At 34.0% G+C, this 27,349-nt stretch overlaps 1 protein-coding gene across 4 annotated transcripts in view; it reads right to left on the minus strand.

Annotated features, from left to right (window-relative positions):
* Window positions 1-27,349, minus strand: part of GRIK2 (glutamate ionotropic receptor kainate type subunit 2) — an 840,407-nt gene that overhangs the window by 28,059 nt on the left and 784,999 nt on the right. For all 4 annotated transcript variants that reach the window (XM_081530944.1, XM_081530945.1, XM_081530942.1 and 1 more), the window contains one exon: window positions 11,791-12,016. In XM_081530944.1, the coding sequence (XP_081387070.1) occupies window positions 11,791-12,016 (226 nt within the window). The remainder of the gene's footprint in view (window positions 1-11,790; window positions 12,017-27,349) is intronic.

A 27,349-nucleotide genomic window follows, 5' to 3' on the forward strand; every position in this document is an offset into this window, starting at 1 on the left:
CCCTGGCTCTAAGGGAGAGCTCAAGTCAGTTTTTCAATTTTGCCAACTTTTGGTTCTCAATAACCTCTACCACTCTGAATCCCTGCATTAAATAACAGACTACTAGCTTATGTTCAATATTGCATTCCCCCTCTTTGATGTTAAATTTGTTTTCCTATCTAAATTTTTTAAGTCTGTCTCCTTAAGAAAAGGGATGATCTATATCTATATTTTATGTTTAGTATTTTACAGATTCAAACTGGTTGAAGAGTGATAATATTTCTTATAGATTGACAAAATTAGAAGGAAACAAACACATCTTCAGAGGTAATCCTCTCTGAATACAACCTGGATTCTGTTTACTAAATACCCAGCAAATGTTAAGAAAAGAAAAAAAAAACTTATGCTACTCATTTAGATAATGTCCTATAATAGAATTTTTTTTTTTTTTTTATAGAATAGATGGGCCTCCCTCATAGCTCAGTCAGTAAAGAATCTGCCTGCAATGCAGGAGACCTGGGTTTGATTCCTGGGTTGAGAAGACCCCTGGAGAAGGAAATGGCAACCCATTCCAGTATTCTTGCCTGGAAAATCCCATGGAGAGAGGAACCTGGTGAGCTACAGTCCATGGGGTCGCAAGAGTTGGACATGACTTAGTGACTAAACCATAGAATAGATATTGATCACTTTCCTCTGAATGATGGTTACTTAACCTACAATATACTGATTCGTTGATGCTAAAACCCTGGTTAGGTTCCAAAGGAAATGATTTCTAACAGCTTAGGAATCACTTCAGTTTAGTCGCTCAGTCATGTCCAACTCTTTGAGACCCCATGGACTACAGCATGTCAGACCTCCCTGTCCATTATCAACTCCCGGAGTTTACCCAAACTCATGTCCATTGAGTCAGTGATGCCATCCAACCATCTCATCCTCTGTTGTCTCCTTTTCCTCCTGCCTTCAATCTTTCAAGGCATCAGGGTTTTTTCAAATGAGTCAGTTCATCGCATCAGGTGGGCAAAGTATTGGAGTTTCAGCTTCAGAATCAGTCCTTCCAATGAATATTCAGGACTGATTTCCTTTAGGATGGGCTGGTTGGATCTCCCTGCTGTCCAAGGGACTCTCAAGAGTCTTCTCCAACACCACAGTTCAAAAGCACCAATCTTGGGTGCTCAGCTTTCTTTACAGTCCAACTCTCACATCCATATATGACTACTGGAAAAACCATAGCCTTGTTGGCAAAGTAATGTCTCTACTCTTTAATATGCTGTCTATATTTGTCATAACTTTTCTTCTAAGGAGCAAGCATCTTTTAATTTCATGGCTTCAGTCACCTTTTGCAGTGATTTCAAGCCCCCCAAATAAAGTCTGTCACTGTTTCCATTGTTTCCCCATCTATTTGCCATGAAGTGATGGATCAGATGCCATGATCTTAGTTTTCTGAATGTAGAATATTAAGTCAATTTTTTTTCTATCCTCTTTCACTTTCATCAATAAGCTCTTTAGTTGTTCTTTGTTTTAAGCCATAAGCGTGATGTCATCCGCATAGCTGAGATTATTGATATTTCTCCTGGCAATCTTGATTCCAGCTTGTGCTTCATCAAGCCCAGCGTTTCTCATGATGTACTCCGCATATAAGTTAAATAAGCAGGGTGACAATATACAGCCTTGATGTACTCCTTTCCCTATTTGTAACCTGTCTGTTGTTCCATGTCCAGTTCTAACTGTTGCTTCCTAACTCACATACAGATTTCTCAGGAGGCAGGTCAGGTGGTCTGGTATTCCCATATCTTTTAGAATTTTCCAGAGTTTGTTGTGATCCACACAATCCAAAGGCTTTGGCATAGTCAATAAAGTAGAAACAGATGGTTTGTTTGTTTGGTTTTTGGAACTCTCTTGCTTTTTCAATGATCCAGTGGATGTTGGCAATTTGATCTATGGTTCCTCTGTCTTTTCTACATCCAGCTTGAACATCTGGAAGCTCACGGTTCACGTACTGTTGAAGCCTGGCTTGGAGAATTTTGAGCGTTACTTTACTAGTGTGTGAGATGAGTGCAATTGTGCAGTAGTTTGAGCATTCTTTAGCATTGCCTTTCTTTGGGTTTGGAAGGAAAACTGACCTTTTCCAGTCCTGTGGCCACTGCTGAGTTTTCCAAATTTGCTGGCACATTGAGTGCAGCACTTTCACAGCATCATCTTTTAGGATTTGAAATAGCTCAACTGGAATTCCATCACCTCCACTAGCTTTGTTCATAGTGATGCTACCTAAGGCCCATTTGACTTCACATTCCTGGATGTCTGGCTCTAGGTGAGTGATCATACCATCATGATTATTTGTGCCATGAAAATCTTTTTTGTTTAGTTCTTTTGTGTATTCTTGCCACCTCTTCTTAATATCTTCTGCTTCTGTTAGGTCCATACCATTTCTGTCCTTTATTGAGCCCATCTTTGCATGAAATGTTCCCTTGGTATCTTTAATTTTCTTGATAAGATCTCTCATCTTTCTCATTCTATGGTTTTCCTTCTATTTCTTTGCACTGATCACTGAGAAAGGCTTTCTTATCTCTCCGTGCTATTCTTTGGAACTCTGCATTCAAATGGATGTATCTTTCCTTTTCAACAACACAAGAGAAGACTCTACACATGGACATCACCAGATGGTCAATACCAAAGTCAGATTGATTATATTATTTGCAGCCAAAGATGGAGAAGCTCTATACAGTCAGCAAAAAAAGACCAGGAGTTGACTGTGGCTCAGATCATGAACCTCTTATTGCCAAATTCAGACTTAAATTGAAGAAAGTAAGGAAAACCACTAGACCATTCAGGTATGACCTAAATCAAATCCCTTATGATTATACAGTGGAAGTGAGAAATAGATTCAAGGGACTAGATCTGATAGATAGAGTGCCTGAAGAACTATGGACGGAGGTCCATGACATTGTACAGGAGGCAGGGATCAAGACCATCCCCAAGGAAAAGAATTGCAAAAAGACAAAATTGTTGTCTGAGGAGGCCCTACAATTGTTTAGGAATATATCATACTAACAACCCATCTTATCTGCAATGCATTCAATATATTCTAAAATATAAAGAACAGAGAGCAAAAAGTGTAGGATATAAATAACTTAAAAACCACAAATACACAATTTTACTTATCATAAAACATTTCTTCAGGACAGTATTTTAGAATTATTTGTCATGCCTATATTCTAGTCCAAATACTCTAAATTTAACATGTTTAATCCTAATCCAATAATATAAACATGATTCTACCCATGTTGAGTCTCAGAGAGGCTTAGTAACTTCACCTATGACTTCTAGGACACTTAGGTGGAACTAAGATTTGTATATAAGTCATCTGTCTACAATGGTCACATATTACAGAAAATATGGTAGGACAACAAATGCAAGGCACTCATCTTTGGAATTTAGTGCTTATACATTTTACTTCTGTGCTTTGACTTTTTTTTTTTTTCCTAATACCAGTGATTCATTGATCTTACTTAGTCATGCTAACCAAAGGATGACAGTCTGGCACAGTCAATCAGGCTAAATAATCTATAATGTAATTTGAATCCATGGCCTTGGGGTAATCACCATAAGGCACCAACAAAATAAATTCATGGTCTAATGTTTGCACATAAAATCTATTGGGACAAACTCTGTTTTCATGAGAATTGTCCGTATATTTATTGTTTAGGTACCATGTGGTCAACATTTATAATATTAATGAAGGCTGCTCACATTGGTGCTCACAATTCATCAAATTCCCTCTGGTAACTTCCTAGATTCTAGCTTTCAGAGTCTGTTGATGATGTCTGTGGAGCACGCATAGCTTACTGAGACTCACTGTTTTCAGTGACATGAAATGTAGGCTTTAGCAAATATGCCAGGAAAACACAGGTGTATGTTGGCTTTTTTGTTTTGTTTTGTTTAATTTAGGCTCTGAAAATTATTAGATCTCAATTGAGACTTGCAAAATCACTTCACCAACATCAAAATTATGCTGCTTGTGCAATGAAAAAATAGAATGCATTTTAATGGAAGGTTTGACCTGCAGAAAGATGAATAATTTGCATCAATTTTTGTGCATTATGTTCAACTAATGAAGACAAATGTATTCATTCGTTTTAGTAAAGCTGAAGAACTAAAGACCAGCAATTTTATGCATCTATAATGATGAATATTACAGTACTTATTATATGATGAATTGGGAATTCTAGAATTGGATGGTGCGCACAACAGGGAAAAAACATGCTTCTCATACTGATTTTTATTTTTATAAACACTGGCATCTGCCTTAAACAAACAACATGTCTCTTTCTAGTACTGATCCCAATCTCTCACTTCGTCAAACAACAAGAAATAAAGAAGCAGTGAAATCTCATGCATTTAACATTAGAAAATACAAGAAAGAAATTTCACATTGTTCACATGTTCAAAGTGATATCCTTCTACCATAAAGAGTCCACAATACAACCTATTGTAACTTTAGGATGATTATGTGGAAGGACATTATAATGAGACAAAAGTAACTTAATTATTAATAGGGCTATAGCTATTTTATATTTGGTAACATAAAATATGTTAGAAAATAGTTTATAAAGGTAATATTAAATTCCAATTGTGAAGTAAGAATGAATCTTATTTATAACTACATATAAAAGAAATAAGTATATAATGGAAATAAGATGCAAATAATTTTGTGTAAATATAATAGAAATAAAATGTAAATACATTTACATAGAAAATTTAATAGAAATATAATGTATATAAAAATTTTGTGTCTGATAAAATTGTCTTTAAATTTAACCTTAGTATTAAAGACATACATAAAAAATAAAAGACATTCATGAAGACAGTGTCTTTGTATTCATCTTTACTTTTTCTCTACATTGCCTATTATGTTCTTCATATATTACACATATTTCAGTAGTTTTCTATGATATGAGTAATTTAATGTGGATTTATTTCACAGAAATAATTATACATTGGCTATTTAAATGTACTATTGATGTAACGCCACAAGTAAAGTGGGGATACATAAGATTATAGAAAATTTTAGCATCGTGGATGATAGGCACATAAACAGTATTTCCTGCATCCCCTTTTCAGTTGACTTGTATTTCCCATATGTTATTTACTGGTGGAGGCACCAATAAATGAATGAAGTGTACCACTAGCTTACTGTTAAAAATAGAAACAGTTTTAATGGGACCCTACACAAACTTTACAATATTTCTACCAAACTGAACACAGCAAAGCAAAATAACACCAACTGGCTCTAATGGATTTCTCTAGATTGCTGCTTTCTTAACAGCTCACAACTGCTGAGTCTGCCTAGTCCTCAAAGTGCACTATGCACTCAAAATTCCAAAGACAGAAGCCAAGAAGGCTTTTAGTATGGGTAGTCAGAAGGGAGGCAAGGCAGCCAAAAATGCCATTAAGTAGAAGTGCTCCCCATTCAACTAAATAGATTATAACCTATGCCGAATTAACAAGCAAGACTGAAACCTCTCACACACATTTTAGTATCCCTTAATGAAAACTGCTGTGATTTGTTTTTTGCTTTACCCTCCCCATCCAGTTTTTGTTGTTTTAATTTGAATGAATGAAAAGGAATTTCAGTTAACTTATTATAAGAACACCAAAATTTCAAAAATCTACCATACCATAAATATCACATTAAAATAGCACTGCTGCATTCTGGAAAACTATGAAAGGGATTTAATGTCACCACGAGCTTAATTAAGCCAGCTTATGCTTATTTAGCATTTACCTTCGAATCATTGTTGATTGCTCCACTAAGGTATTTTGTGTAAACAGAGCTTCCCTAATTAAATAGCTTCTATCTGAGTCATTCAGTGAGTCCACAACACACTTTGGGCATTAATCATCACACTCAGAGTGATGAATGGTCACAGCAGGCCCCTAGATGAATCACAGGAGGCCTAGCAGGCTCAAAGGACACATGGACTTTTGGGGGAAAAAACGGAAAATACGCATGAGTTTTGAAATATTTCTCAATACTCAGTCCAGAAGAGACATAGTATTTCTGTTTAACCTCCTGCACTTAACCACACGTGCCTCTATGACAGTAACTAAAAATCTGAGTAACAGTAAAAGCAAGGCAAAGGGAGTTCCTCTTTGATCACAATATTAATAAAAATAGAATTTTCATTTCAGTTTATGGCTCCTGCAGGTATAAACTCAAAATCCTGAGGAATTTCTGGTATCGATCTAAATTTCCAGAAACAGCCTGCATTGCTTTGCTTTGAATAGAGTCATCTCCTTAACTTTTGCTGGGAAAAGAAATTCGAATAATCTTTTATTTTTCACACCTAAAAACATTATTTTTTAAAATTTATTCCCTATAATTAAACAAAATTTTAAAATTAAGTAAATACAGGTTATCAAAAAATCATCACTATTCTTAAACAAGATTATATAAAAGGGAAATGTTAATTAATGAGTTGAGATACTCAGGTTATGATGTTGGTTGAAAGTTTATGGTATGTCAGAATCTCATTCAAGTACTAGAGTTGCATGTCATTTCATGTATTAACGACTTGAGTAATAATTCATGAAGTTATATTTTTGGCAGAGCTATGACATAGAAAATCATAAAGTACTGCCTGAATTTTTTTTCCTCAGAAGCATTTGAGGTTAAAGTGTGAAATGCCTCTTTCAAGATTTACTACTTTGATGAATTTATATGAGTTAATAAGACTCATAATGTATTGGAGATTCAAAATCATTTAATTCTGTGCTATGCTTGAATGAATAAAATAAAATTTACTAAGTTAAGAATTTAATATTATCAGGTCAAACAGAAGAAAACAAGTTATCTGAACAAGAGAAACAAAAAGTATATTGTAATACCTGCAGGTGACTGATTTGAATATTTATTCCTGTAAATGTATTTATCTTATTCAGAATTAGGCTAAAAATAAAGTGTAAAATGTATTAAATAACTTTTGTAATACAGAGACATTTTAATAAATTTAAATTCAATATTATTTGGCAGTGAAAAAATAAAAATATAGTGAAATGTTCTTCCTAGTCTATAATTTTGCTATTTCAAAGTATTATTAGATAGTTTGAATTTGTATTAATATATACTGATAATTTTACATTAAAATTCTAAGAAGATCCTTATAAAAGAAATTTATCATGTGCTAGCTTCTAATTTTTAAAAATTAATTCTATTTAAAACACTAATATACTACTTTATTACACCACACTAACTACATGCCACAAAAATGATTCCACATAGATATACAATCTAACTTGATTTCTATAAGTTTCTCATGCAAGTGACCTTGCAAATATCAGTGACTATTTTTTCGCAATAACTAAGCTTTTTCAGAAGGGCAAAAGTTGATCTGATCAGCTGAGTTTAATAGATAGAAGAAAAAAAAGCTACATCCTAAGGCTTATAGCTTAATTTGTTTTGTTCTCTCATCTTATCTATAAGGTTAGAATGAGAAGAAATAGAAATTCCAAATGTTGTGTATTTTTCTTAATTTAAAAAGTTACATTAAAAGTAAAGTATATATATTATTATTTTAAATTGTTTTATATTTTCCTTATAAGTCAATATCTTACAGTAAACACTGTCAAGAGTAGGAATAAAAAAGCTGCTCTTTGTATAGTTTCCATAAACTATAACAGGGAGCTTCCCTAGAACTGATTCAACTATTATCTCTCCTTTATAAAATAACTTTCACATCTGAAATATCCCAGTGAGCTTTTGAGAATTATATATTATTTTGATTGATTGGGCTTCCCTTGCGGCTCAGCTGGTAAAGAATCCACCTGCAATGTGGGAGACTTCGGTTCCATCCCTGGGTTGGGAAGATCCCCTGGAGAAGTGAAAGGCTACCCACTCCAGTATTCTGGCCTAAAGAATTCCATGGACGGTCTATGGGGTCACAAAGAGTTGGACACGACTGACTGACTTTCACTCACTTTGATTGATTTGTAGCAAGCATTTCCTCAAAGCAAAACAATATGATGGAGATAGCCTTGGTACACTGATACGTTGTATTTACAACTCAAACAAGCAAATAAACAAAAAACCTTCAAGCTTAAGGTTTGATATTAAATATAAGTCAAATGTCTTTATTCTAAAAATTTGAAATTATGAGTGTTATTAGGTAACTAACATTCATGAAAAATATCTGTGCTATACTCCATAGAGAAGCTAGTTAACAGGATGGCCTCCCACAGTTAGAGTTACCCCAGGCGCCTGTACTGTGATGAGGACAGGAACCAAAGTGAGATGCCTCAGGCCCCATACTCCAAAGAGGGCTGCCCCAGTGACTCAGCCTTTAAGACTCTGCCTGCAGTGCAGGAGATGTGGTTGAATTCCCGGGTTGGGAAGATCCTCTGGAAGAGGGCATGGCAACCCACTCCAGTATTCTTGCTTGGAAAATTCCATGGACAGAGGAGCCTAGTGAGCTACAGTCCATAGGGTCACAAAGATTCGGACCCGACTGAGGGGATTTAGCACACATACTCCAAAATCCTTCTATATCCTTCCCAAATCTTATTTAATTCTCACCACCCTGAATCACTCTTGTTCAATGAGGTCATCGCATTGAATAATGTAAGATGCCACACTGATCATTAGCTCCAAATATTATTTGTTTTCTCTGTTTATAAATCTTGCTGCACCATCATATTTTTAGATGTAGAGTTCATTTGCTCAACAAATAATTGAAAGTCCACGGAGTGAGGGCACTAGTCTTGTATGGGCTTACAGCAACTAAAAGGCCAAAATCTCTGTCCTCCTCCACATACTGTAAACCAAAGAGGAAGGTATGGATATACAGGAATCTCACTCTTTTCAAAAACAGAATGAATTTATTTTCTTCAATTCTTTCCAAATGAAACTGTGAAGCAATAGGAACCTATCAATCACTGCTTCCATTCTTCATACGTGTTTAAGGTGTTTGATTTTTAAAATTTGTTCTAAGACATCAGCAAACCATATTAGTTCATATAATAGTTTCCTGCCCACTTTAAATCAAACTCTGGGAATCTGTCAAGCCTATTATCTGAAACACCATATTTAGCATTAAATAGACCTTAGGTTTTCCTAGTCTAACTCTCTAATTTTACTAATTAAAAAGAGAAATTTAGAAAATATAAATTTCATGTCACTTGTCCAAGATCACAATAAATGATAAGACTAAATAGAGAATGCCAGTGTGTAAAATACTACATGATGATACTTTTGAGCATACAATCAGTCTCTTTTCTAACATATGGTAAAGAATCTGCCAGAGATTCTTGCAAGAGACTTGGGTTTGATACCTGGGTCCAGAAGATCCCCTAGAGGAGGGTATGGTTTCCTGCTCCAGTATTCTTACCTGGAGAATCCCATGTACAGAGGAGCCTGGAAGGCTATGGTCCATGGTATGGCCAAGAATCAGACATGACTGAGTGACTAATATTTTCACTTTTACTAAGCTTGAAAATTTATCAAAGTTTCTCATCATAAACTCCAAATAAATGGTACATGAATGCATGAAACTGTTGAATTTTTTAGGGAATTCTTACAGAGGGAAAGAACCATATGGGATCTAACTGGGGAGTATGCTAGAATTTGAACACATGATCAACACAAAACTATCACAATAAACTCAGTCCTTATTGTGAATATAAGTTAAAACATTTTGAAAAGACATGTTGCTTAAGCTTATTATAATTAGGATAATTCAATCATCTTTATATGTTAGAATTAATTACATATACTTTGGCACAATAATGGCAGAGCTTTGGATGGTCTGTTCCCAGTGTGAGCAGTAAAGGAGGTTCATTTTGTGCGGGGAATTTTAAAACAACAATAGCAACAACTATCACCACACACTGACAAGACAAAACATGTCAAAAATAAAACATTCCTTTCTGTAAAATATCTTTTGTACATCCGAGTTCTAAACATTTAGTATTGAGTTTTAACAACCCAACTCTAATTGAACTTTGAATTAGCAAATATTTATTTTTTATTCTTTAATAAACTTTGTACTCCACTTGGAAACTAAACTGGAGAATCCTCGTTATACAGCTTAAAAGTGAAAGTGAGTCACTCAGTCGTGTCCAGCTCATTGTGACCCCGTGGACTATATCATCCATGGAATTCTCCAGGCCAGAATACTGGAGTGAGTAGACTTTTCCTTCTCCAGGGGATCTTCCCAACTCAGAGATCAAACCCAGGTCTCCCGCATTGCAGGCAGATTCTTTCTAATTTTGTTTTGTTTTGCTTTCCAACAGTGACTGTGGAATCATTATTTTTAGTCTACCATATAAATGCTGGAATATGCAATGTTATAGGAGTGAATATCTCAGAATTATCTCAGAGCCAGTTCAAACCACTTTCAGCTACAATGAATTTGAATAAACTTTACCAAATATGACAGAGTTTAATGTTGAATTTTTTGAGGTTATTATGGTAGAAAATTTTTGGACTTCCTAGACTTTTGAAAGTTGTTAGAAATTATCCCAAAGAAACAAAGACATGGATAGTATCACAATTTCTGAATTTATCATGAAATGGGATTTTTTATGAATCTGTGCCTCACTTTCTAATTATAGTATACATGTTTGTTGATTTGAAAGAAACTTTTCAAAATTAAAATCAGTAAAGTTATGAGTGAGGATACATTGAGAAAAATGGCTATACTATTTATTAAACACAATTACATGAAAATCAATTTCGACCCAGTTGTTGACAAATTTGCAGAAGTTTCAAAACTATTATAGTGTCATTATTCACTATTGTTTTTCAAGCACTCAGTCTCTGGTATTTTATTTCAGCAGCCCAGGTGGACTAGCATATGCACATTCTTTTTCTCACTACTTCTGTTGTGGTATCTCCTTAATTGTGACTCTGACACCTGTGCCTCCTTCTTACATGGACTCTTTCAATTACATTGGACCCACGTGGTTAATCCAGGAAAATTTCCCCATTTTAAGATCCTTAATCACATCTGCAAAGTCCTTTTTAGCAATAAAGGTAACATATTCACATGTTTGGGGGATTAAACCAGTGACATTTGGGGGGAGCCATTCTTATGCCCACAACATGTATGTATGTACTCTAATATAATGTATTTATTCATTCATTAATTTATCATATAAATATATACATATTCATATATTACACATAAATATTAAGCTCAATAAATGTAAATTTTCATTGTCTTTTCTGGCAATTATTATTATTTCATTTCATGATTATTATTGAAACTAATTTTGTCTTATAGAAGAAAGAATGTTACATACAATCAATCCTAGTGTAAATTATTCTAGGTATTTTACTGGTAAATCACCTGCTAGTCCTCTTAAATAAGACATATACTTCTCTTAAATAAAATGATTATTCACATTAACCATTTGCAGCTCATTCCTTTAGTCAGCAAAATCAAATACTATATTCATACACCACTAATCTGAAAAAATAAAGTTCCAAAAACTTTATTTTATTCATCAAACTTTTTTTTTAAGTGTAAGATTAAAGAGAAACACCCCCCTTTGTGGGACATGTTGTGGATTTTTTCAACTCTGATATAGTAAAAATGTCTACTGACCATTTAAGTAGAAATCATTTTTTCTTTTGTTACTTATTCCTTTAGAAGTAGATGTCCAATTATTCTCCTGTTTTTATACAGTCACAGAATATAGCAAGATATATTTGTCTGAAGCAAAATTCCTAATGGTATTAGGAGGCACTGTTTTTTCTCCCTTCTCACAGCAACTAGGATTAATGAACAAAGAACAAGTGGCTGACATGAAACCTACCCATGGGGGTGCCAACGCCATAACCTTTGGAGTCTATGAGGCCGCCAATCTGTGTCAGGTTACAGTTCCGCTGGGTGACAAACTCGATGGTTGTTGACTCCATTAGGAAAGCATAATCAGAGGTGAGGACTCTCTGGATTCCTTCTTCATTACTTTTGACGAGCACAGACTGCCTCCTGCTACTCATAAAGGCCCACATTTTGTCATATGTGGAGATTTTTGATTTCTGGGGAAAAAGAGGATGCATAAGAAAGATATTCCTTAGTTTCCATGTGATCCTACAATATTTTGATGAAATTGACTATATTTAGTTTGCTGATAATGCTGTATAATTGTATTATTAGTAACATTGATACTAAACAACAACAACAAAAAATAAAAATATGTAAAGAAACATTTCTCAGAGCAATTCTTCATTGTATTTCCAGGCATGGAGCAGATTTATTTAGCAAATATATAAAAAAAATGTCCTGAGATTCAAAAGTTCACAACTAGTAAATCATAGGAGGCAATAAAAAAGAGAAAATAAAACAGACTAATAAGGAGGGATTTTTGTGTTTGTATCTCACATGAGTATCTCATGTGTACAATTTTATCTTTCAACATTATTATAACATCAAATTTGCAAAATGCAGACACTGGACACCGATTGACACTATAAAAGTGTAAGAGATTTTTTTCCCCTGAATTCAGTTGTTGACTATACGACAGATGTTACATTATCCCCCAAGGACACATACAAATATAAGTTGAAGAGACAAAAGGAATTTGTTACAAATAAGGGTATTACAAGTAAGATGACTACATTTCTGCTGAGACACAATCTGGACACCATAGAACTTCTTTTAACCTGCCTCAGGACAACAGGAAATCAATCATCCAGGTCTTACTAACTAAGGATTCCTGGACCAAGAAAATAGAAGAGTTTTTATATCCAGCTGGAAATTCTCAGTAGGGCTTCAGAACGACTTATTGCTAAAGGAAAGGAATGGGTTTTGTTCAGAAGGCACTGGTAAAACATAAACAGGAAAAAGGTTAGCATCTGCTGATGGAAAGCTCATTTGTGAAACCCTTACCTTAGTTTCATTCTTACACCAACACAAAACATAATATTCCAATTATAAACACAAGGAGGATTTTCACCTCACTGGTTATTCTGCCATAAAACGTTGAAACTATTTTCCGATTAACAGGTATACAGACTTTTGCAGTTTAAGCACGTATTTAGTCCTACATGTGCCAGGACAAAAATGTGATATTATTCATTCCACTAAAAGTTATTACAGAATAATATTTTGAAAAATTACGGCACTATTTCAATGATAAAATGGGAAGAAAAAATTAACTTGGAAGTGGGGAAATACCTAGTGGTGCAATATATGCTTTATAAAAACAAGTATAGCTTTAGAGCTAAGAAGCAATAAAAATGTAAACCTTTGCTCTCCAATGAACATTAGAACATGTTGAAAGGCCAGTCCTTGAAAGAAGGCAGCTGGAGCACCCAGAATGAGATTGGTATGATAACAAATTTGGGCAGCTATGGAGGCATGTCAGTTGTATTTAAGGAAAACAGTCAAATGTTTGGAGTAGAAATGGGAAATGAAAGGAATAGCTAAGACTATGGTGATATTCTTACTGGAATAATTATGACCAATAGTGAGATTTTGCAAAGATACATCTCGCTATCCAAATTAGGAACATGAGGCTAGCTATAACAAGTTCATTTCCTTTCAAAGATAAAAAATGTTTTCTCCTAATGTTTTGGATTAAGTGAGGTCAAAATACAAAATAAAATCAAAATCAGAGCTCACCTTCAGATTAAAGAGATTTTATGTAAAAAATAAAATTGGACACAGTTTTTGATTTAGTGAATCTGTGACTGATAATAAACACAATCCCATGAATGTAATACTAAAAATTCATGTAATCAAAACTGCATATTCATTACTTGACAATTTAAAATGTAACATCTTTGTTGTTGTTTAGTCAATAAGTTGTGTCTGACTCTTTTGCAACCCCATGGGCCTGCCAGGCTAATGTATATATATATATACTCTCTTTTAGATTCTTTTTCCATACAGGCCATTACACAGTATTGAGTTCTCTGTGCTATACAATAGGTCCTTATTAATAACTTCCTATCTTCCATTTTTACTTAAATATCTCTTAATATACTTCCAGTTTTCTTGAATCTATTGTCTATGATTTTTGTACAGCTTCAATCATCTTTCCTGTCTACAGAAAATAAACCTATTTCTAGTATTCTTATATGGGATAATAGGTTTTGATACCAAAGTTATCCAAACTGTTTTGTTTCTCATAATAAACACCTAAATATTTCAATTTAGAAATATTGAATATCTGCTGCTCACTCACATTTTATACAGCTTGCTTGCTAGTTTGGCTGTCATTCTTTGACTACAATTTCCAGCTGAGCACAGTCATCTATCAATTATGGCTATAAAACACAATACTGTGTAGCCAGATATGGGAGATAAGATTAAAGTCTTTGTCGATTGCATGTGTGTATGTATGTGTGTGGTATGAGATGCCTTTAAATTCAAACTATTTTTATAGAAAGTTAAAATACAAAACTAGTCTTTAAGGTCACATGGAAATTTTATTACTTTTATCCTTTTCAGTAGTGAAGATAGTATAGTCATCACTAGTTTAAAAACAAAAGCCTTGAACAACATGAATTTTACTGAAACACTTAAATTTAAAGCAGCTAAGATGGCTTATAAAGTATATGAAGAAAGTACCTGAACAAAACACTTAGGCTGAATATGAAGCTTACTATGTAATTTTCTCTATAAATATGGCCACACATAAATAATTGATTACCTATACTTAACTAATATATAGATAAATTCTGAATAATGTAGGTCCCAGTCAGAATGATCACTAATTCTTTATCTCTTGTTAAAACGATATGTTCTTATGGAAGCTTATCAATCTCTTTTAGTTTACATGGTAGTCAAATATCTACCAAACTTCTAAGGTTTTTGTGAGGATTAAATAAGACACCACACGTAAAAACACTATGCAGTAGTAAGACATTTTTGTTACTCTATTTGTTAAAAAGAGAGCATAATACTACCAAGTGCTTGTGTTTTATTTTTCTTAAAAAACACCAAATACTCTGGCAAAGATGGAAGGTTGAATATCATCTTTGAATACATATTCTCCCCTACGGCATGAAAGTACAAGGCAAAAGAGAATCAGATAAAGTGTAGCAGAAACAAAATTTTGGAAGGAGGAGTGCAGATAGATGAATTGCAATTGGGCTAATCAACTTTTAGGGCCCCCTTCTCCCCTGCAAAAGTTTCTGAGGTTAGCATTTCTATATCCCTCTCAAAGCCAGAATGATTAAAGGTCTAACAAAAGTAGAATTTATTGAAAAACTGTCTTAAAAACAACTATCTCTGAGCAACTTTGTGACTGCTCCACCCCACTCAAGCAAAGACCTAGAGGTTTTATTCTGTGATGAGTTGATCTAGGCGAGCCACACTGAAACCAGAAGGAACACGTTGGAATCTGTAACCAGTGTTGAGATCAGTCAGCCCTCTGTCTGTCTTTGATCTTTGAATTCCTCCAGGAAGACATTTTTAAGCAAAACTGAGCTTCTCTAAAGAGATAGTAATAATATTAATAAAACAATAACAACAAAAAAGGTAATAATAGCAGCTAACACATATAGAGTTCAACATGTGCCAAACATTATTATAAACAATTTATACATATTAAATCATTTAAGTCTTGTAAGATTTCTATTAGGTGGTAAATATTTTTGTCCCCATTCTAAAATTAGAAAATGAAAACACAGAGCTGTTAATAGTTCACCTAAATTCATGTGGCTTCTTCCTGGCAAAAGCAGGAGTGAAACATGGGTAAATAGGCTACCAGTTCATAGTCTTAATTATTGTACTATAACAACTACATCTAAAGGCACATATCATGGATTTACAATAAAATGAACCACTACATCACCCTAAAGTGAAGTTTTTCATCCTTAACTAAGCACCTATAGCTTGCAGTGAGTCTCTAACATAAATGATAAAGAACAAAGCAAATAAAATGACATTAATATCCTTAGCAAGGTAAAAGATATTGCATAAATTCAAAGAAAAATTCTAAATGGACTTTGTTGAAAGAAAACACATTCAAAGATCAGATACATATTAAAAATATGATATAAAAAATGGGATCCTCAAGTGAAATGTAGACTAAAAGAGGATTTTAAAACAGTGCAATCGACTTGACCTCTAATTTCAAAATATATATATTAAATACATATGGAATTGTGCTAATACTCTAAGATCTAACGTGTAAGGAGGAAATAAGGAGACTCGGCTAGTTTTATTTCTAATAAAATAGAAACTTGTTGAATACTGTCAAAGTAAAAAAGACCATAGGATCTCTAAGGTTAAAAACAGTACATGAAAGCTTTACAAGTTAAATATTAAGAGGAAGAACTCATTTAAGATCAGTAAGCAGATAATTAAAAACAAAAGTAATAAATATTTGTATATTGTCTGAAAGTTTACGTTCACTTGTTTAGAAATAAGGAAATATAAAGTTGCCATGTGAACGAAAGCTCATAGGTGGAAGATGGGGCATGTTAAAAGATTGACCTGTATATTATGTCCTCTCAATCTCCTCGTAGATGAAGGTTAGCTTCACTCCATAAAGTAGCTGGTGATCATTGCCAAGGGACAAGATAAAATCAGGGATGGAGAATAACCTGCTGAGCCAAAGGTAAACAGTCTTTGAAGGTCCTCTAGCAACAGTGACATAGAGAAGTGAGGACCTACACAGAGCACCAGAAAAGACTAAGGAATTGGAATATGGGTTGGCACCATTGATGCCAAATTTATTAGGAAGGGCATTCTAGAATAATGTATTATTTAAGATAAACATGAAAAATGAAGCCAGGTAATAAACTAAGCATGAAATATTATAAATTTTCTGTAAGGCAAGGATTAAGATAATGGCAAATCAGATATAGAAGAGAAGTTATTCAGATGAGTGTAGTCAAGTTAAAAAATGAATTAGTGAAAAAAAAATTAAACATAAGAACATCTTGTTTCACTCCTTTACTTCACAGGTGAGTAAACTAAGGCTACTTGATACAAAAATATATGTATATTAGTAGTGAAGGCAGATTTTATATTATTTTATTTATTTATTTTTGTGTGTGTGAAGGCAGATCTTAAAGAGAAACTTGCTGATAGGATTTATGACATCATGATTTTAAAGAAGAATTTTAATTTCATAATGAGACAATATTGTCTTTAGCAAAAATGAAAAAATATTCCTAAGTATTATCATTATAGTTATGTTGTACACAGTAATATAGATAAAGTCAAGTAAATAAATTAAATCAAGTCTCAGAGATATTGTTTGAAATGAATCGTAAAATCAAAGCAATATAAAGGAAAAGTGTTTGTTGCTCAGTCGTGTCCAACTCTGCGACTCCAAGGATGATAGCCCACCAGGCTCCTCAGTCTATGGAATTCTCCAGGCAAGAATACTGGCGTGGGTTGCCATTTCCTTCTCCAGGGGATCTTCCCAAGCCAGGGACTGAATCTGGGTCTCCTTCATTGCAGGAAAATTCTTTACTGTCTGAGCCACCAGGGAAATATATTTAAAATATTCAAAATAAAATAATCTTATTTTCTCACACAACTACACTGCCACTCTAAACACCAGAATAAATTTCTTTCTTTTGGGGTGTGTGTATATGTGTGTGTGTCCCATATTAAGGACACTTTTCCTTCTATATTACATTGGGCAGATTTAGGATGTCAACGTTTAGCAGTGTTTATTTTATCAAAATGCTGAGGCTTGTAAGTTGACTTGGTTTTTGCTATATCAGCATAAAACCAATAAAACGAGTTCATAAGGCACTGTCTCTTTACAATAGCAGTTTTCAGAGGCTATGAAATGTAAACAAATGGATTAAAAAAAGTTCTAGTTAAGAATAAGAAATACAAGACTTTTAAAAAATTCACAGATGCCAAAAGACGTTGTGCTTTAAAAATAACACTCAGTATACTTAAAAGATTTTAAATATATAGATGATGATTCCAAATGAAAGCATATATAATTTTAGTTTCTGCCAGAACTCAAGATAAACTATGCAACCTGAAATTACCTGGCTCTTTGCAGATCTCCAATAACCAATGGGTTTTAGGCAACATTTTTCCTGAGCATTCTAGAGAGAAACATTTATAACTGGTAAGATATTAGTGTAAGAATGTTGTTGTTGTTCTGTCACTCAGTAGTGTCTGACTCTTGGTGATACCAGGAACTGTAGCCCACCAAGCTCCTCTGTCCATGGAATTTTCCAGGCAAGATTATTGGAGCAGGCTGCCATTTCCTTCTCCAGTGCTTTGAAATTTTGTTTCTATCCCTTCTAAAATGATATGAAAGCCAATCAAGTAGGGGTTATTCTTGTACCACTGGCATCGATCTTTTATTGTGAACAACATATTTTACAAATTCAAAGCCATCTTTAAAAAAAAATCTGACTCAAATTGTTTAGTATGCAAATGAATTATTCTCCCCACTCCCTTTGCTCTATGTCAAATACAAATTAAAATTCAAATAAAGCACAGGGAGCTCAGCTGGGTGCTCTGTGACGACCTTGAGGGGTGGAATGTAGGGATGGAAAGGAGGTTCAAGAGGGAGGGAATACGGCTCATTTATTTCATGGTACAGCAGAAACTAACACAACATTGTAAACCAATTATATTCCAATTCTTTTTTAAATAAATGCAAAACCAGAAAAAATAAAATTCAGAAACCATTTTGTGCTCATGGACCCATAAACGTATCAGATACCCTAAAAATGGTAAGAAAATGTTTATGAGACCTCTGGAAACAAGAATTTAACTTCTTCTGTGTGTTCTAGAGGAAAGCTTATTTTATGAATAAGAGAAGAAATCTTTAATATTAATCTTGTTTGAACTATTATGACCACAAAGCATCAATAATACAAAGAAAATCCCGTATTATTTTGTAATGATTTTTAATACATAATATTTGAAGTTTTGGCTACAACTCAGATTCTTTAAAAAAGTTTATCAAGTAGTTGTTGTTCAGGGCTTTTTGTCCAACTTTTTGAGACAACATGGACTGCAGCCTGCCAGGCTCCTCTGTCCATGGGGTTCTCCAAACAAGAATACTGGAGTGGGTTGCCAGTTCCTTCTCCAGGGGATCTTCCCAATCCAGGGATCGAATCTGGGTCTCCTGTATTGCAGGCAGATTCTTTAAACTCAGAGCCACCAGGGAAGCCCTTTTATCTAGTAGCATAGCACCTAAAACATCTTGAAGTAACTTTAAAGATATGCTTCATTTATGTTAAGAACCATTTATTTTTATTTTAAAATATAAAACATTCATTAAACAATAATTTATCTCCTAAACCATAATGTATAGCAGAATTAGTTGAACTCGGATGTATGAATGGATATGGTGAAGTACTTGAAGAAGAGGCAGTAATTTCTGATGATTTTCAAAATTACCAAAGTAAATTTGGTGTCATTGGCACTTACTCAAATTATTCCTTTTCAATAAATCCAAATTACCAATTTTATTTCTAATTTTAACTTAAATATTGGTAAAAATGCTATAATAACATTTTTTTCATATTGTTATGAAAAAGTCAGTATGTAGTCATTCCTAATATGTGATTTGACAAAGCCTATACCAAGGGAGACCTTGGTAAAGGAGAATCTGGCTGAGATTTGCATTTTAATTTTTTATTACAGTAAATAAATTACCAACAACACTGGAACATATGTGCTAGGTAAGAACAGCTGAGCCCTATCTGGACTCATCTGACCTTGGTCACTAGGAAATTAGAGTTAATTCAGGAAAACAGGACTGAAGCCATATGTGGTTCATATCAAAGGTGGATCTGAGGCAAATGCAGTGATCTGAAAGCATTTGGTGGTTAGCAAACCTGTCAGTCCTTGGAGTAATCCTGGCATTTTTATCTCAAAGCATCTGCAATCTCTTAAAACAGGTTATTTGAAGGGAAAGACAATGAAACAGAGAATTGCTCTTCCTACCATTATTGAGAGTTAGTAGAGGAATAAAACAGAGAATTATGACCAAGTATAATATGATGGGCAGCAAGTTTAAAGTGATTTGGTACAGTTAAAGTCAGTTGTCCTTTGGAGGAAGATGAGTCAGGATTTGATAGTTCATTCTACCCTGTTCAGAATTCTCACTGATGATTCTTCTGGCCATTGCATTTTATTCTTTAAATGAGATATCTTGAAATTTCATGGTCAAATATTTTATTCTCTATAAATAATAGCAACTAGCAATAGATTTTACTGTCATTTGATCAAATTTAAATAAAACTAGGAACTATCTTCACTTGGTCAATGGAAGACCCTGAACCACAATTTCTTGGCCATATCGAACAAAATACTTCCTTAACAATTTCACAGAAATGTTAAGGAGGAATAAATGAGAAAAGACATATAAAGTCACTTTGATTAGCAATAAACCTCTCTAAAGATATCAGGATTTTATTCTTACTGCAAATTTTATGTGATCAATCAATGCAGAAACATAACAACTTTCTTCTAGGACTGCAGCATATACCTATTAAATTCTGATATCTATTCATTTACCTTTGGAATAATTTATAGGAACATGGAAACATTCACTTGCTTTTCCATTCACTCAACTGAACTTTCATTCAATATTTATTGAGTACCAGCTTGGTAAAAAAAGACCATACCAGGCACTGTGGATGCAAAGCTTAATATCTCATAAATGCTGTAAAACTAAACTAAGAATTTTGAAATGGTATGATAAATGCCATGACAAGTGACAGATGAGGTGTAACCTAAACTGATGAGGGGATGTATGACAGGAAGTCAGAGGAAATAATTCCCTTTCCTTTAGGATTAAAATTAATTACAGTTTTGCTAGGTCTCTAGCTCCTCTCTAATTGAAACTCTGAAATATAAATAAGTGTGAGGAAAAAAAAATCATCAACATTTGAAAGTCTTAAAAGAACCATCATTTTCAGATACAATGGACCAGTTAGACCTAATTGATATCTATAGGGCATTTCACCCCAAAACAATGAATTTCACCTTTTTCTCAAGTGCACACGGAAACTCCTCCAGGATAGATCACATCCTGGGCCATAAATCTAGCCTTGGCAAATCCCAAAAAATTGAAATCATTTCAGGCATCTTTTCTGAACACAATGAGGTAAGATTAGATGTCAACTACAGGATAAAAAATTATTACAAATACAAACATATGGAGGCTAAACAACACGCTTATGAATAACCAACAGATCATGGAAGAAATCAGAAAGGAAATCAAAATATGCATAGAAACAAATGAAAATGAAAACATGACAACCCAAAACCTATGGAATTCAGTAAAAACAGTTTAGAGAAACTAAGAGAAAGGTTCATAACAATACAAGCTTACCTCAAGAAACAAAAGAAACATCAAATAAATAACCTAACTTTACATCTAAAGCAACTAGAGAAAGAATAAACAAAGAACACCAAAATTAGTAGAAGGAAAGGAATAATAAAAATCAGAGCAGGAATAAGTGACAAAGAAACAAAGAAGACTATAGCAAAAATCAACAAAACTAAAAGCTGGTTCTTTGAGAAAAAAAATAAAACCATTAGACAGACTCATCAAGAAAAAAAGGGAGTAGAATCAAATCAGTAAAATTAGAAATGAAAATGGAGAAATCAAAACAGACAACACAAAAATACAAAGGATAATAATAAACTACTATCAGCACCTATATGCCAATAAAATGGACAACTTGGAAGAAATGGACAAATTCTTAGAAAAGTATAACTTTCCAAAAATGAACCAGGAATCAACAGAAAACCTTAACAGGTCCATCACAAGCAAGGAAATAGAAACTGTAATCAAAATTCTTCCAACAAACAAAAGCCCATGACAAAATGGCTTCACAAGTGAATTCTACCAAAAATTTAGAGAAGAGCTAACACCTATCCTACTCAAACTCTTTAGAAAATTGCAGAGGAAGGTAAACTCCCAAACTCATTCTATGAGGCCACCATGACCCTAATAACAAAACCAGACCAAGACGTCACAAAACAAGAATAATACAGGCCAATATCACTGATGAACATAGATGCAAAAATCCTCAACAAAATTCTAGCAAATAGAATCCAACAGACCACATATATGACCAAGTGGGCTTTATCTCAGGGAGGCAAGGATTCTTCAATACTTGCAAATCAATCAATGTGATACATCACATCAATAAATTGAAAGATAAAAACCATATGATTATCTCAATAGATGTAGAGAAAGCCTTTAACAAAATTCAATTACCATTTATGATGAGAAAAAAAAAACCCTCTGGAAAGCAGGCATAGAAGGAACATACCTCAACATAATAAAAGCCATCTATGATAAACCCACAGCAAACCTTATCCTCAATGGCAAAAAATTGAAAGCATTTCCTCTAAAATCAGGAACAAGAGAAGGGTGTCTACCACTACTATTCAACATAGTTTTGGAAGTTTTAGCCACGGCAATCAGAGAAGAAAAAGAAATAAAAGAAATCCAGATTGGAAATGAAGAAGTAAAACTCTCACTGTTTGCAGATGACATGATCCTCTACATAGAAAACCCTAAAGACTCCACCAGAAAATTACTAGAGTTAATCAACAAAGATAGTAAAGTTGCAGGATGTAAAATTAATACACAGAAATCCCATGTATTCCCATATACTGACAGAAAGAGATAAATGAGATCAGAAATGAGAAAACAGAGAAATTAAGGAAACAATTCTATTCACCATTGCAACCAAAATAATAAAATACTTGGGAATAAATTTACCTAAAGAAACAAAATACCTGTATATAAAACTATAAAACACTGATGAAAGAAATCAATGATGACACAAATAGGTGGAGAATATACCATGTTCATGGATTGGAAGAATCAATATAGTGAAAATGGATATACTACCCAAAGCAATATATAGATTCAGTGCAATCCCTATAAAGCTACCAACAGTAATTTTCACAGAACTAGAACAAATAATTTCAAAATGTGTATGAAAACACAAAAAACCTTGAAGAGCCAGAGCAATTTTGAGAAAGAAGAATGGAACTGGAGGAATCAACCTGCCTGACTTCAGACTATACTACAAAGCTACAATCATCAAGACAGTATGGAACTGGCAGAAAGACAGAAATATAGATCAATGGAACAAAATAGAAAGCCCAGAGATAAACCCACACACCTATGGATACCTTATCTTTGACAAAGGAGGCAAAAATATACAATGGAGGAAAGATAATCTCTTTAATAAGTGGTGCTAGGAAAACTGGTCAACCACCTATAAAAGAATGAAACTAGAACACTTTTTAACATCATACACAAAAATAAACTCAAAATGGATTAAAGATCTAAATGTAAGACCAGAAACTATAAAACTCCAGATTAAAACATAGAACACTCTCTGACATAAATCACAGCAAGATCCTCTGTGACCCACCTCCCAGAGTAATGGAAATAAAAGTAAAAATAAACAAATGAGACCTAATTAAACTTAAAATTTTTCACAACTAAGAAACTATGAGCAAGATGAAAAGACATTCTTCAGAATGGGAGAAAATAATAGCACATGAAACAACTGACAAAGTATTAATCTCCAAAATATACAAGCAGCTCATGCAGCTCAATACCAGAAAAATAAATGACCCAATCAAAAAATGGGCCAAAGAACTAAGCAGAGATTTCTCCAAAGAAGACATACAGATGGCTAACAAACACATGAAAAGATGCTTAACACCACTCTTTGTCAGCGAAATGCAAATCAAAACCACAATGAGGTACCCTACCTCACACCTTTCAGAATGGCTGTCATCAAAAAATCTACAAACAATAAATGCTAGAGAGGGTGTGGAAAAAAGGGAACCCTCTTACACTGTTGGTGGAAATGCAAACTAGTACAGCCACTATGGAAAACTGTGGAGATTCCTTAAAAAATTGGAACTGCCATATGAACCAGCAATCCCACTGCTGAACATGCACACCAAAGAAACCAGAATTGAAAGGGACACGTGTACCCCAATGTTTATTGCAGCACTGTTTATAATAACTAGAACATGAAAGCAACCTAGATGTCCATCAGCAGACGAATGGATAATAAAGTTGTGGTACACATACACAATGGACTCAGCTATTAAAAAGAATGTATTTGAGTCAGTTCTAATGAGGTGGATGAAACTGGAGCCTATTATACAGAGTGAAGTAAGTCAGAAAGAAAAACACAAATACTGCATATTAATGCATATATATGGAATTTAGAAAGATGGTAACAATGGCCCTATATGCAAGACAGCAAAAGAGACACATATGTAAAGAACAGACTTTTGGACTCTGTGGGACAAGGCAAGGGTGGGATGACTTGAGAGATAGCATTGAAACCTTATGTGAAATAGATGACCAGTGTAAGTTCAATGCATGAAATAGGGTGCTCAAAGCCAGGGCACTGGGACACCCCAAAGGGATGGGATGGGGAGGGAGGAGGGAGGGGGTGTTTGGGATGGGGTGACATGTGTACACCCATGACTGATTCATGGCGATGTATTTCAAAAACCACCACAATACTGTAAAGTAATCAGCCTCCAATTAAATAAATTAATTAATTAAAAAAAATATTACCATCATTTTCACTTTCAGCCAGTACCTTTTCCAGAATTTCTAAACTTTACTGCGAGATGATACAAACCTCATCAAAATATTTTAAGAATGATGTTTATATAATGTCTTCATTGCTGTAACTTTATATATATACACACACACACACATATATAAATATACACAAAATGGATTCTTTGGTTCTAAATAGTGGGAAAAAAAATCAGTCAGGCCACAGGGAGGAGAGAGAAACAACTTGAATCATTTCTCCATCTACTGGCTAATCAAGTCTACTTAATCACAATAATCATGAATTTAATATGTATAAGGTAATTACATCAATGATTATATAAATCATTAACCTGAGGTATCTTTTAATTAGAAGAGCCATATCTAAACCAGATGCTTGAACTTGCCATTTTCTCTAATTCTACAATACTTCCCTTGCATATCTGTGTGCCTCACACTTTCACTTCCCTTCAATCTTTGCTCGAACATCACTTTTTCAAAGAGACTTCTCTTATTTATTCTTTTTATAATGCCAATTCCAAGATAACACAGATGTGCCTCCTGCTTTATTTTTTCTCATAGCACTTAATAACCATGCTGTATAGTAAATTACATATTTCCTATTTTTTATTGATGTATTAGTTCAGTTCTTAGCTCCTTCTGCTGTGAGATATACTACACGAATATGGAAAATTTTGCCTTGTTTTCTTCATCATTTTATCCCCTTCTACTTAGAATACTGCATGATGTACAGTAGGTACTAGAAGCTATTTATAGAAAGTGTGTGTGAGCACATGTGTGTGTGTTAGTCATTTAGTCACATCCGACTCTTTGTGACCCCCTGGACTATAGCCTGCCAGGCTCTTCTGTCCAATATGTCATTTCAATTATATGTTAGGTGCCTTCCTTTCAATACCTGTACTAGGTGTAGAGATACACTAAACACCACCACTCCAAAGAGTCATGAAGAATACAAAAAGCAATGAAATAGTCATTAAATAGAATATATATGTAAAAATTGCAAAGGTTGGCTACAGTGTTCTATGAGAACATATAATTATTTTAAAAGTTACTGCCTTAAATGTGTAAAGGAATATTGTGTGTGTGCATGCTAAATTGCTTCTGTAGTGTCTGACTTTGTGACCGCAGGGACTGTAGCCTGCCAGACTCCTCTGTCCATGAGATTCTCTAGGTAAGAACACTGGAGTAGGTTGCCACATCTTCCTCCAGGGGAATCTTCTAGACCCAGGGATTTAATCTGTGTATGTTATATCTCCTGCATTGGCAGGCTGGTTCTTTACCACTAGCACAACCTGGAAACTCACCTAAGCTCCAATGGAAAGCTACTCAGCCATCAAAAGGAATCAATTTGAGCCAATAGGTTTTTAAATAATTCTATGTTCCCATAGTACACTGTAGCCAACCTTCACAATTTTTAAGTGTATATTCTATTTAATGATTATTTGGTTACTTTTTAGTACTCTTCATGATGGCTGTTGAGTCACAGTGTCAACTGTCTCTCTACACCTAGCACAGGTACTGAGAGAAAAGCATCTGATATATATTTGAAGGAATGAATAGAGTGCACTAATGAAGTGGTAAGCAATTAGTTATGAAACACCAGGTTATTATAAAAAAAATATGGTATTGCTGAAGAAGCATCCCCCCCAAATTTAGAGAATACATTTTTATTAATTCTAAAGGTATTAACTACACATGGAGTTATTACAGAATTTGAAAGAAATGTTCAGAATGATCATGAAAATGTACTAAATCTAATCTCCATGCAGGAAAGTTTAAATAATGGGCTAATTACCGTTAACGTAAGGATCCATTAAAGGAAGGCTCAGATTGATATTGTTATGTATTTTCTTAGCTGCTTTTCTTAAAACTACTCAACTTAGAACTTATTATTGTGCAAATCCTATGCTAAGCATTTTAAGAACATAATGTTATTTAAATCTTCTTCGTGTCCCTGTGATATAGGTTTTGGGATAGCCATCACAAAAATGAGAAAAGTGAGATTAGGATAATTAAACATCTATCCCAACATTTAAGGCAGACTGGCAACTTGCATACTAAAGCAACTCGCTGTGAGTTTTAACAGTGGACACAGTTTTGCTGAAATTGCTTTTCTGTAATTAGTTGTTGGTATTATTTAAGGCAGTGATTTAGAGATACACCAAAATAAACTTTCCAAAATAAGTACTGTAGGATGAAGCAAAATAGATGCAAGACAAAATCCCATGGACAGAGGAGCCTGGCAGGCTACAGTCCATGTGGTCACAACAGTCAGACATGACTTAGCAATTAAAACAATACCAACAGGTTAAACAATCAAAAGTTTAAAAGGAAACACCAAAAAAATACTTATGCAAATGAGTCTATGTAATGGAAAACAACAACAACAAAAATCCAGTAGAAATACCAAAAGAATAAGGAAAAAAAAACCAGAATTATATGCATAGTAAGATACAGTAGAAGAGTTTTCAAGAAAGAGCCTTTGAAGTTAATTCAAAAAAATGATGATTCTAGGTATCTGTTAAGTGATTCCTAAATAAAGCTAAATTTAACTTTAAATTTAAGAGGATGCTAAGAATATTTGGGGTTTGTCTGTGTGTGTGTGTGTGTGTGTGTGTGTGTGTGAGAGAGAGAGAGAGAGAGAGAGAGATGTTGGCAACCTGTTCAATTCCCACTATATCACTTGAGCAAACTTAAATCCACTGGGTGCAAAAAGAATATTTTAAGGAGATATAGGCTAAATTTGAACAAATTCCAGGACACTTTACAAGGAAAATGAGTAGGTATCCACCATTAATCAGTACAGGAAGTTATCCAGGAAGGAATGTCAGTAACTACATGC

Source organism: Giraffa tippelskirchi, chromosome 9 (assembly GCF_054371585.1).
Source record: "Giraffa tippelskirchi isolate mGirTip1 chromosome 9, T2T-mGirTip1v1.2.pri, whole genome shotgun sequence".
Classification (NCBI taxonomy): domain Eukaryota; kingdom Metazoa; phylum Chordata; class Mammalia; order Artiodactyla; family Giraffidae; genus Giraffa; species Giraffa tippelskirchi.